Source organism: Metopolophium dirhodum, chromosome 1 (assembly GCF_019925205.1).
Source record: "Metopolophium dirhodum isolate CAU chromosome 1, ASM1992520v1, whole genome shotgun sequence".
In the NCBI taxonomy this organism is placed as follows: domain Eukaryota; kingdom Metazoa; phylum Arthropoda; class Insecta; order Hemiptera; family Aphididae; genus Metopolophium; species Metopolophium dirhodum.
In genome coordinates, this window is record NC_083560.1 from 93583549 (window position 1) to 93596941 (window position 13393).

Here is a 13393-nt window from a genome sequence, read left to right on the forward strand (position 1 = left end):
ATCGGCCGATATCGGTGATATCGGTTTTTTTTCAAAACCGATATTTCAACCGATACCAAAAAAAAACCTATCGATCAGCATAGTATTGATAGTATCATAATTCACAAATGCACAGGTTAGGTTATCAATAATCAAATACTATAGATTATTGGCAGGACTGTCGTTGTTATCACATTACAACAATATTTCAATATTTTAACAACAGCAATATTATTTTTAAAAATTCAAAATTTTAATACTATGGGCTTGCGTGAGCGGTTATAGCGTCAACACAATACAATAGATAACAATACTATATTTAGTCGTAGTGTCGCACTACTATACGAAATACGAGATAACAAAATATTAAATAGTGAATACTAGTCTACTGTTTATTTAGTATTTAATATTTATATTAATTATTATTAAATTTAATAATTATTTACTAGTTTTATATAATACCTAGCGTAATAGTTACTAGTTACTATGTCAGTTGCTTGGAAATTTTTCATTAAATGTCCAGATGATGTTTCGAAGGCGCAATGTTCGGTTTGCAACAAAAAAGTTTGTAGAGGAGGTACTAATTCTCGAGATTTCACTACCTCAAACCTTATTAAACACCTCAAAAATAACCACAATAATGAGTTCATGAAGGTAACAAATAAAAGAAAAAGAAACTTAAAAGTAAACAATGCTGTATCTGAAGCAGAATCTGAGGTATGGCATTGTATGATTTAAATTTGAATTTTATGTACCTAAGTAATGCAATTAAAAATTAACATTTAACAAATAAAAAAACTGACTACTAATTACTAATTAGTATTAGTATTAAATATTCACTTATAAGTTATAATTTCTCAAGCAGAATTCATATTTTTTATTTATGAACTATTATTTAAATATTTAATACTGATTTTTATTTTTATATATTTAAAAAGGAAGATACAGAAAACAATGTTGCAAGTACTTCGAAGCAAAATGTTGGTATAACAATTTGTAGTGAAAAAAAACAAGAAAACCTAGAGTATACCAACCTACGATAAGTTCTGTATTTCAAAGCAAATTACCTTTGACATACAATAGTCCAAAAGCTATGAATATAACTAATCTGATTGGAAAAATGATAGTTCAGGATCAGTTACCTTTTCATCATATAGAAAAACAAGGTAAAATATTAAGTTGATTTTGTATTTAATGTTTGTACTGTTTATAGTTTATATTTTGTAATATAACTATTAATTAAATAATAAACATTAAATCTAATGTAACTTTAATTTAATTAGGTTTTAAAAATCTGATGAAGTATGTAGAACCTCGTTATACTATACCAGATCGCACAACGTTTTCAAGGACTATTATTCCTGATTTGTATACTAAAGTGTCTCTTAAAGTGATGGAACTATTAAAAAATGTGAAGTATGCTTCATTTACTTCTGACTTATGGTCATCCAACAACAATACTGACTATTTGTCCATAACTTGCCATTTTATCAATGAAGAATTCGTCAGAGAGAACCTATTATTGGAAGTTATACCATTCAAGCCAATTTTCCACACAAGTGATGAAATTTATATGTTTACCATGGAAACATTAGAAAAATGGGGTATTGAAGAAAAAAAAATCCATGTTTATTGTTTATCTTAGAGACAATGCTGCTAATATGGAAAAGGCATTTTCTAATAAGCAGTTTCATACATTTGGTTGTTTTACTCATTCCCTTCAATTGGTAAGGTATTAATTTAATATTTATTTTTAATACTATTAACTATTGAGTACATACTAACAATTATTTGATAGTTACCTACTGAATAGTAAATAGTCATTACTCATTATTATTAACCATATTTGATATTTATTCTAATAAATATGACTCATATTTTCAGGTGATTAATGATGTGATATGTAAGCAGAGGGAACATGAAGCTTTGTTTAAAAAAGTGAGACAAATAGTTGGACATTTCAAACATAGCATTTCAGCAAATAAATTATTAAAGAATTACCAAAAACAAGAAAAACTGCCAGAACACAAATTCATTCAAGATGTGACAACTAGATGGAACAGCAAATATTTAATGATCAATAGGTTTCTTGAACAAAAAAAATGTGTGATTGGCTTGGGTCCTTACATACATTTGAATGTCTTTTTGACTAGCGATGAATGATCTATGCTAGCAGAAATATCTAAAGTACTAGAAATTTTTTATACTGTTACCTTGACATTGTCTAAAGAAACTTCTTCACTCTCTGAAGTTATACCAGTCTTGAGATGCTTAACTACAAATCTCCAAAAAGAATATACTCTAAATCAAAGTTTATTCTCAGAAAAATTACTATTCAGCATCCATAAACGATTCCCAGATTATGAAAAAACTAAATTGCTTACAATTAGTACAATTTTAGATCCCAGATTCAAGGATAAAGTTTTTTCTGAAGAAAATGAAAAAAACATTGCAGTTAATAGCTTAAAACAAGAACTTGAATCAGTGTATAATAGTTGGCCTAATATCATTTCAACATCTAATGAGCAAGAGAGTTCAACAGATAATATACCTATAGTAAAAAAAATCGTTATTTAGAGATATATTGCCAGATTATAGAGAACCACAACAATGTAACACTGCCGAGTCTGAAATTAATACCTATTTAAATGAAGACTTACTTAACGAGGACGATGACATCTACAAGTATTGGTCAAGATCGCAGTTAAGTGGATTAAAAGAATTGGCAAATAGATATCATTCTAGTCCATCTAGCTCAGTAGACTCAGAGCGTGCATTCAGTACAGCTGGTTTTATTTGTTCAAAAAGTAGAAATGCATTGAACCCAGAGAAGGTCAGACAATTAATATTCTGTTCAAGAAATATTAAATACCTGGGATAAAATGTGCTTTATAATTTATAAAATTGTTTAACACTTTATTATTTTTTTTATATTCAATTGTTAAGAGGCAAAAGGAGCATAGTATTATTTATTATTTTATTAAGTACCTATACAAGTAGTATTTGTTATGATTTATTATTCAACTATAACTTTATTATTTATTTGATTATTTCTATTATTTTATATTTTATATTTGTTAACAAAAATGGTTAGTGAAGGTTCATTTATGTTTATTGTTATTTGTTATTCATTATTTTTAAATTTGTTATAGGCTATAACGTATAGCTTAATACATTTTATTTTATTTAATAGACTATTATGTATTAAAGACTGAAAAATAAACTAACATGTGATAACTCTTAAATAATAATAATCAATGTTTTCACTTTTCTAGGTAATATTATTTGTGTTATCGGGTATCGGTTTTATTATATATCGGTTGATGGTATCGGTTTTATGGTGGTATCGGCTCATGTTTTTTTTGTCAAAAATGTTGTTTTAACAATTCCATATATTATCGGGTATCGGTTTTATATCGGCAGCATATATCGGAATATCGGATATCGGTAATAAGTGGTATCGGCCCATCCCTAATTATTATACTATATAAATACTAAAAGTACAATATTTGAAAGAATTAACCATATATTTCCAGTGAGGGGCCATAGCTATATGCCCCCTGACCAGGTTTTCGGGCGAATTGAAAAATGTCTGCGTAAAGAAGAAATAATAGTCTTTCCGCACCAATACTACAATATCTTCAAACAATTTACTACTGTACATGTTTTGGATAAAGATTATGTTATATATGACATCAAAAATATTGTAAAAACATTTATGAAACCAAATGTCCCGCGACTGAAATGGCTCACTTCCCGCCCTTGACACACATACTATTTTTTGTCACGCCCCTGCGTTCATGGAAAAGGTTATACAGGGATCTATGCAACAATTATAGACTATTCTACAAAAACAATTTCATGGAAGACATTTTATTTTATTTCAAAATTACAATTTTCACTTAGTATATTTTATTATTGTAACTGATAAGATTATTATACAAATTGCGTGAAATAAACTTACTAAGGCATCGTTCGACGCACTTATCTAGGAACAGTGCAAATTAAATATGTTTAAATGTTTATGCGTCATGCAAGGAGGTTATACTATACATTTAAGATGTAACCAAAAGTTTATGTTTTGTAAGAACCGTGGTAGGTATACATTTTAGTTTCTGGTTGTGCATGGGGATACGCGCCGGCCGGCACTTTTGGGGATTTCTTCTTTTCCGCCCGGCACTTTTGGGGATTTCCTCTTTTCCGCCCGGCACTTTGGGGATTTCCACTTTACCGCCCGCTGGACGGAAAAAGAACGCTTTCGAACGCTTCAACCGTGGTCGAAAACCAAACTTTCGGTGCAGGCATGACAAAAAATATATTATTATCAGAATTTATTGTACTTGTATATTTTATTTTTATTTGTTGCAATTATTTATTTAAGAATAATCGTTATACTGACAAAAATATTTATAGATATGCATTAAATATTTGTTGTATGATGTGGTTCTTGTAAATCTTGTTTTGCTGTCTACATAGCAGATAGTTTGTAGTCTGTTGGTGAGCTAGGCCGTGGTACAGTAAAATCACAAACATTTGTAGCCAGTCTTTTAATATTATCATATTTATGTAAGGTAATAACTAATAAATAATCAACAATTACTGTGAGTGATAACTGATAAGCAAACATCATAATTGAATAGTAATTCGATAAAAAAAAATTAAGTTTATTATGTTTATTAATTTTCCGTAAAAAATGGCCCGAAGTATTAAAATCGCTGACTGGCGTGTCGCCACCCAGTCCGCCCCTGACTCACATCATTCTCCAATAAACTATTTCTATAGGATAGTATAGATCGCTATTATTAATCTATTTGAATTTTTGCTTTGTAAACAAGACAATTGTCGTATAATCATTTACTTCATGTTTGTATTTCGTTACTGAACGACGGCGTCAACTGCATTAAATTTCTCCAATAAAATATATTAGATCTATTACGTATGTAAGTACCAATTAAATATATAATAAATTAGTAAATAATAATAATAGCTGATGTGAGCCGTAAGGAATTTCTTATTTTTAATAATAACATAAAACATTAATGTAATTTTTGGAGTCAACTGGCCGACAATTAGTATTCATTTAGAACCATGTTTACTTACGTAATATTTATTTTCTGTCCAGAGATTAGCAGAGTGATATGGACGACTGTTGTCATAATGACATATTTCTATAATTTAAACCTTTTATTATTTTTGCGTGTTAACATGAAGTTGATAACATATTATTAAACTGCTATCGAAATAATATTAATTGTCAACGTGTACTGAGAATAATTATTGATATACGACTATCCGAGCTACGAGGCACACTTCAATATTCGTTTAACCTATATTATATACTGAACTTTTATATACAAAATCATATTATTTATTCTTTAAAAATCTATCTGTACCCTGTGATGTGATATCTGTGATGTGTATCGGTTCATAAATGTCTCTGATATAAAATGCATAGGTATTGCATAGAATCGTCTTGCAAATCGTCGAATGCAATGATATTTTTTTTCAATAAACTTTTGTTCAAAAATTAGTTAATATAGAATACCTTTTTATTTTTAAATACAAGGGTCTCTCATTTGCATATTTGCATCTATTTATTGTTTGGAAATTGGAATTGGAATAAATATGTCTTCCAATAAAATAATAAAACAAAGTTCATTGAAATCATTTATAATTGCACCAGTTGCGTGTCCATCAGACCAAACAGTCGAATCGCCAACATTACAAATTCTTGAACCACATACAACAACAAAAAACGTTCTTTATTGCCCAATATTGATGAATCAAATACATTTTCTGATAAAAGAGTAGATGAGAATATTAATATGTATGATATAGGCATGTATACGAATCGTTTTTTAAAGCCACACGAAATTGAAGAAATTTTTCAGCAAATCTGGACACCCGAAAACAATTTTCAATTTCCAGTAACTGTGAGTTGAAAAAAAAATGTAAGATTTCAATTTTCACGGTTGTCTTAACTTGGCTAGCATATTCTTTAAAGTTTGATGGAGCGTTTTGTAAATTTTGTGTTGCATTTGCTAATAACGAAGCAGGAACCATTTCCCATCCACTTGGTGCTCTAGTCAAAAAAACATTTCGTAATTGGAAACACGCAACTGAAACTTTTAGAAACCATTCCAGTCTACAATATTATTTAAAATATTTATCAGACACCGATAATTTCCTTAATATAAAAAAAAATCCGTCATTATCTATTGAAAACCAATTGGATTCTAGTCATGCAAAACAAGTAATGGAAAATAGAAAAAAAACATTATTCCAATAATAGAAGCTATACTTTTATGATACCTAACCTAACCTAACCTAACCATGATAATAATTATAATTATTTTTCTTCTGTAGATTATACAAACATGTGGTCAATTGTTTGTTTTATTGAGGAAAATACAATTGAATATATCCCAAACTTTTGGTTTTGTGGTATCACCCGTATAAGACAATACGCGGTAAACCAACTATACGCCTTACCCTCGTATTCTCTAGTTAATGACACTCTAAAGTTAATTAGAATGGCACTGTTAACTCGTTGAGGTACGATGGTATGCGCTTACAATCTTAAAACATTTTTTTAGCTTTTTTATATCTTTTTTGAGCAAATAATGGTTCAACATCTACATCTTTTGCTAATTCATTAGCTGTAATTTTTGCATTTTAAAATCCATGACAATTTGTTCTGTATTTTTTTAAAGAATCTAATAAGCTATTCAACATACTTGTTGATATTTGCAAATTTGTATTTATAGATTGTAATGATTTGCTTACCATATTTACTTGCACTAAAATGTCATACCATATAAATAGACTTAAAATAAATTCATAGTCACCAATTTCATGACTAACCAAAGAATTAGCTTCGCTCTTAGTTTTATGGTCATTTGTAACTTCTGAAACCTCTTCTAATGCTTTTATAACTCCAGGTATTTGATACCGAATAGCTTTAATGCTTACTACTCTACATTCCCATCGGGTTTCAGACAAGGGTTTTAATGTGAGTTCTTGGCAATGTTTTTTTAAAATAGTCCAACGTTTTGTTGAAGAAGAAAACAATCAATATATTCTCTGTACTATTCCAAAAAATCTAATTGCCTTTGTGGAACTTTTGGAAATATCTCCTAGTAATAGATTTAAGTTGTGTGATGCACATGGAGTAAAAAATGCTCTAGAGTTTAAATAACGGATTATAATATTATTAAATATACCTAACCTATGTATAATAACCTAATTATGTTTGATATTTTATATATTTTAATTTTTTGTCTTTTCTATAAACTACCCTGAAACAAATTTTAACACAATAAAAATAATATAACCATCTAAAGAAGTGCATAACCTTTTTATAAATGTACTTTAATAACTTGTACCTTTAATCGATTTTCTCTATAATTATTTTAATCGCGCGAAATAAATTCCGACCGTGTATTAGATACGATCCGTCAGACTGTGTGATCTTATGACGTCACGCGTAAAACGCGACTTATATTTAAGCACGGAACCAATTGTCCGACAACAATTTTAAGACCACCAAAATTATTCTTTTTCAAAGCCCTATACATTAAAACAATAAAAAAAAAAATAGTTTTTTTTTAGTTGTAAAGTCCTTTAACTATTCATAATGACCACAATGTTTTATCAATTGATTGCAAAAATAATAATTTATTCAGGTGTTTTGAAGTAAGACGGTTTCTTTGTTTATTTAGTGTCAGTCCAGCTTTTGAAAACAATTTCTCACTAAGCAACGAAGTAGCTACTGTTGATAAGTATTTGATCGCAATTTTTGATAAAATTGGATAGACGCTTGTCATTTCTTTCCAAATTTGGAGTGGGTTGTCAGATAATCGTGCAACACTGGATTTTAAATATAAATTAAGCTCGCTTGGGAATCCTATTTCATTTAACTGACACTGTCCTCAGCGAACAGAAGATTGTTGTACGATTTGTTCGTGATCTTGCCACAAATCGAATGGTTTTGCCACATCCGGGTCTAAAAAAATATATATATATTATATATTAAACATATTATAATACAGTTTATCTATTATTTTGACTTGAATTTTTCATTCCTAAAATGTCATCATCAGAAGAGCTCTCACCAACATAATTGTTTTGCTTTATCTCGTCAGAAATATATTTAGCATGTTAGATAAAGCTAATGGATCTTTGAAATAAATTTTTTTGAAACGTGGATCTAAAATTGTTGACATGCCTAAAAGAGCAACATTCTCCACTCCATAAAATCTCTGTTCACATTTATGCGAAATTTCTGCTTTAAGCTGGGCACCTATCTGCTGTGTAGGTTCAAATTGATTTTTGTTTTTTGTCATGTAGATCATGGGAATAACCATACTGGTTGTCACAAATTTTTGGGCACAAAGTTGTTTGGTAGCTGCTTCTATTGGTCTTAAAATGTCGATTATTTCAGAAATATCTTTAATTTCTTTGGCTGAAATCATAGGTGGAGCTGTAATGTGTCTATGCACAATATCATTGGCTATGTTGCTTAAACTAATGAAACGTTCAAGCATGTAAAAAGTACTATTCCATCTTGTAGGTACTTCTTGGACGTACATGTCCCCAGCCCCACCCAATAAAAATTTTATTTAACATTTTTTTCAACTCAACATTTAGCAGTCAATTAGCAACAATTTGCAAGACTATTTTCACAATTTGCAAGCCTTTAGTTGAATCATAAAATAAAAAAAACTAAAGGTGGGGCTGGGGATATGTGTCTCCCGCCCCACCCATATCATCGAAAACACATTTTTAAATTTTTCTTGAACCATCATTTAGCAGCCAATTAGCAACGATTTGCAAGCTAGTGGTCGAAATTTGCAAACCAATATTTCGTCAGTTATACGCGTTTCCGAAATTTGCACATGTCGCCAGCCCCACCCCGTACCGATATAATGCTATTTTTGACTTGTTATTCATGTCAACATTTAGCAGCCAATTAGCAACGATTTGCAAGCTAGTTGTCGAAATTTGCAAACCAATATTTCGTCTGTTATACGCGTTTCCGAAATTTACACATGTCGCCAGCCCCACCCCGTACCGATATAATGCGATTTTTGACTTTAGATTCATTCAGATTTTTTATAAAGTTAATTTGATAATATAATATAGTTGGTGAATTTACTGCGCATTTCTAATTCCATCAGAACTTAATTCTTACGACGCAAAAATGTACGGAAATTGGCAATTAAAAATCTACTTTTAATAATATTTTTTTTTTAGTTAATTGTATTTTTATGTTTTAATTAATATTTTTACCTTATGACCATGATTAAGTGCTTCATTGCTGTATTTTGTTCACTACATTTTTTAACTTACATCCTAAATAATATAAATTAATAATAAAAAAAGGTACATGAAACATATCCTGAAACTGTATTGAAATATTAAAAGTATATTGTATTCATTATTTTAGTAATTTTTTTAATCGTATTGTAAAATAAAATGTTTATTATATTTATTTTCTATTTTTTTTATTTTTTTTTTTTTATTGTACTAGAACAAAGTGGTTTAAAAAATGAAGAGAGCTTGGATGTTGAAAGTTGGAACCGTAAGAAACTTCGAAAACCAAAATCATACCTGGTCCCAAATCCTCATTTGCGATACCTTGATATAAATAATTCACGTAGTATGATCTCTTTACCAATTTTGAAAAATGAGTCTCGATTTGAGGAGTTAAAAAGCAGCAAAATAAAAAATATCGAAGGAAAAGTTATTTTTACCAACACACGTGCAATTGACTCGTTGACATCAATTATTATGGTAATTATTGACATTGAATACAAATAATTATAAATTTTTATGATCAATACCTACAAATAATTGCAATGGTAAATATTATTTTAATAAATGGTAAACTTAAATACTGTAAACTGTTACTAAGTGTAAACTTATATACAACATACAAAAACCGAATTATAATTTATACTTAAGTCATGTCTTGAATAGGTATGCATACTAAAATTACTATCAATAAATCAATATGTTCATTATAAAATCACGTATTGCTACTATGGCTTTCACATCATTTCGAAGTTTTAACGGACGTATATGTAGGTCAACTTTTGAACGTTAAAAACCCAAATTGGGTGACTTGCAAAGTTTTTACTCAATAATATCATTGATTAAAAATTTGTATTATGATATTGGTGTGCCAAATTTCTTAACATAATACCTATAATAGTTTTTACCGAATCATTGAATATTATAACTTAATAAATTATCATAATCTTAATGTTTTAGGTGTCTTATTGCGATACTAAAAATTATTCAAAAATGGTTGATTTGATTCCTTCGAATTACTTTGGTTTCGTTACAAATATTGTGAAAAATGGCATAATATCTGCAATACACTCAACACGAGCTGAGATAATCATACGTTATTTAGATCCTGAAATACGCTCATTAGAATATGATACAAAACTAGCTATTTGTGACACTACTGTTGGAAATGTAATAGATAAGCTATTCACTGATTTTCCTTCACTCAAGGAAGTAACTGGTGTTCATCTAACGTGTGCCTTAATACATCATATATGAATTATAATTTTATAACTATACAAACTGACATGGAATCTATTATTGGTGAACTGCAACAATTTTTAAATTATCGCACAAATATAGAAGAACAAAAAGAATGTAAAAATGTAAATTGCGATGGAGTAAAAAAAAACAAAGTCTGTGATTTCAAAAATGCACCTCTTCATATTGATATTTTTTTTTTGGGAAGGTATTTCTTGTAGTAAAAATATATTAATTGAGGTAATAAACTAATTTTTTTTAACTGTATTAATTTTAGGAGAAGATATGATTTCGAGTCAGCGAAGTGGTGAAGCTGCTACATTGTTGAAGGTAAGATGATTGTGTGATATTCCTCAATTACTTGTACACAAAACTACAAGCTACGAGCTGCGAGGAGTAATTTGTTTCTACAGAGAAAAAGGTGGTCTAAGAAGATCATAAGAAGGTAAAAATATTAATTAAGACATAAAAATACAACTAAAAAAAAAATATTATTAAAAGTAGATTTTTAATTGCCAATTTTCGTACATTTTTGCGTCGTAAGAATTAAGTTCTGATGGAATTTGAAATTCGCAGTAAATTCACCAACTATATTATATTATCAAATTAACTTTATAAAAAATCTGAATGACCTTTGGTCGCTTTCCTTAATTCATCACTTGCTACAACACTGTTTAAACCATCTCACAATGTTTTTTACATCTGAAATTAAATGCATGAGTTCCGGGACACTTGAAATGGCATGCCGTGCAACAAGATTTAACGTGTGCGCAAAACATAATATATGACATTTTTTTCCATATGATAAATCAATCGCTTTCAACATATTAGCTGCTCCATCAGTTACCACAGCAATTATATTTTGTTTGGAAATGTTCCATTCTTTACACACCTCAACTAATTTGTTTGCTATGTATTCACTTGTATGTCTTGCATCTAATTCATAAACTCCTAACAAAGCCGAATTTAGTAACTATACACTAGTATAGTCTTCAACAAAATGAATAGTAACACCAATGTAACTCCTGGTTTGAATATCAGTCCAAATATCTGTTGTAAGAGTAAAATGTTGAATATTTTTGAATTTTATCATAACAATCTAATTATCAATTAATCATAATATCATATTTATCATAAATTTTGCGGGAAATGTAACTTCGACTAGGTATTTTAAAATGTGGCGATACTGTTTTCATTAAGTACTTGAATCCTTCATCCTCAACAATACTTATAGGCTGGTTGTCCTCACAAATCATAATCATTATTGCATGAATAAGTTTATCCGATTTTACTCCACCTTCTTTGAGACTTGTCATAACACCAAACGATTCAGCAATTGTTTTTTGCTGCTTAAATGCACCCATAAACATTTTATTTGATATATGATTGTCCTTAGTTTTTTCACTAGTACTAGGTGTACTAGGTACATCAGGGATCTTAGAAGTCGATGCGTCAGGTTCAGGATTATCCAGATTATCCTTATTAGCAATAATAGCCAAAGCATTTTTGTGTTTGCTTTTTAAATGGCCGTCCAAATTAGATGAGTTACCTAAAATCATTAAACAATATAATTTATTAGAAACATTATAATATAATTTACAAATACCTAATTATTTTAACAAAGATATTTTTTATTAAAAAATTTTATTGAATATTATTTTAATTTTAATTTTAATTAAAAATGTTATAGGGCCTCTGTACTTGTACTCCAATATAAAGAAAAAAAAATTGTGCACCAACTAACCTTTGGTAAACCCCAATACAACAATTAATATAACGGACTTGTGCTCATTTACTTTAAACTAACATAATTATTTTTATTTATTTACTTTCCTTTGGGACTTGGGTATTATACTTAAGTTGTTAAAATAACAAATAAGTAGTAATAAAAATGTACTGAGTTCTCTGATGCCTGAAGAAAAAGAGAAAACTGAATAGTATTTGAAACCAGAAACAGTTCACACAGAAATCACGAATACTAAATGTTATTTAATATAAACGTTTTTTACTGAGCGAAGCACGTTGCACGAACTACGAAGTCGAGGTATGAAATGAATTATAAAATATAAAATTACAAAATAATGAAACAATTTTTATTTCAATATTAATTGGATGTCTTACCCCATTTAATTAAATGTAATACTAGTGTTATATACTTATATAGAATATTCTTATTCTTACTTCTTAGTATTTCAGTAGAGACAAAAGAGTCAATAAAGATTAAAGGGACAATAACCTTCAGGTACCTATATAGTATATAATTGAACCTACACCCGGTTATAAGAATTCAATAGTGGTCTATTACAGTCGTGTGTTCCAGGTATTTATTAATTGGAACAGAGCCGTAACAAGCTCATTTGACGCCTGAGGAAAGTTTGAGTACATGCGCCCCCCCTCATTTGTTAATGCCTGAATCAGCCTTGCAGCTTTATCCAAAGTCAAAGTTTTCATTTGTAAAGCTTTAGTAGAACGATCAACTTGACTTAATATTTGATTCCAAACATCGAGGAAGTAAAGAAATGTTAAATTAATGTTTTTGATTAGACTTTGAGCAGAGGAAGTAGTATCAGCATTTATGGAATTGGCTATCATATTTTGAAGTACCACATAAACTTCTTTAATTTGAGTATTCAATGGTTTTATGGCATTGAATTTTGATGACCATCTTGTGTCCGAATGTCCTTTTAATGTTTTCATCAGAGTAGTCCAACGACTTGTAGAGCGTGAAAAAAACTTAAAAATGCTTTTTACGGTTTCAAAAAAATGTTTCATTTCTACGTTGATTGAAGCGGAATGTACTCCTGCCAAATTCAAACAGTGGCTGTTGTATATAACAACTGGCACATAGTATATAAAGAGC

The 13393-nt window shown here is 29.2% G+C and overlaps 2 protein-coding genes and 1 pseudogene across 2 annotated transcripts; all 3 read left to right on the forward strand.

The window, feature by feature from the left end:
* Positions 1-465: 465 nt before the first annotated feature.
* On the forward strand, positions 466-2142 carry LOC132946097 (zinc finger BED domain-containing protein 6-like). Its single transcript, XM_061015932.1, has 5 exons — positions 466-696; positions 918-1003; positions 1063-1145; positions 1263-1606; positions 1864-2142. The coding sequence occupies exons 1-5, from the start codon at positions 466-468 to the stop codon at positions 2140-2142; spliced, it is 1023 nt and encodes a 340-aa protein (XP_060871915.1).
* A 3-nt stretch (positions 2143-2145) lies between these two features.
* Positions 2146-2860, forward strand: LOC132946101 (uncharacterized). Its single transcript, XM_061015939.1, has 2 exons — positions 2146-2465; positions 2557-2860. Exons 1-2 carry the CDS (start codon positions 2146-2148, stop codon positions 2858-2860), a joined length of 624 nt encoding a protein of 207 aa, XP_060871922.1.
* Positions 2861-9029: 6169 nt separating this feature from the next.
* LOC132946108 (uncharacterized) lies at positions 9030-10974 on the forward strand (annotated as a pseudogene).
* The last annotated feature ends 2419 nt before the right edge of the window (positions 10975-13393 follow it).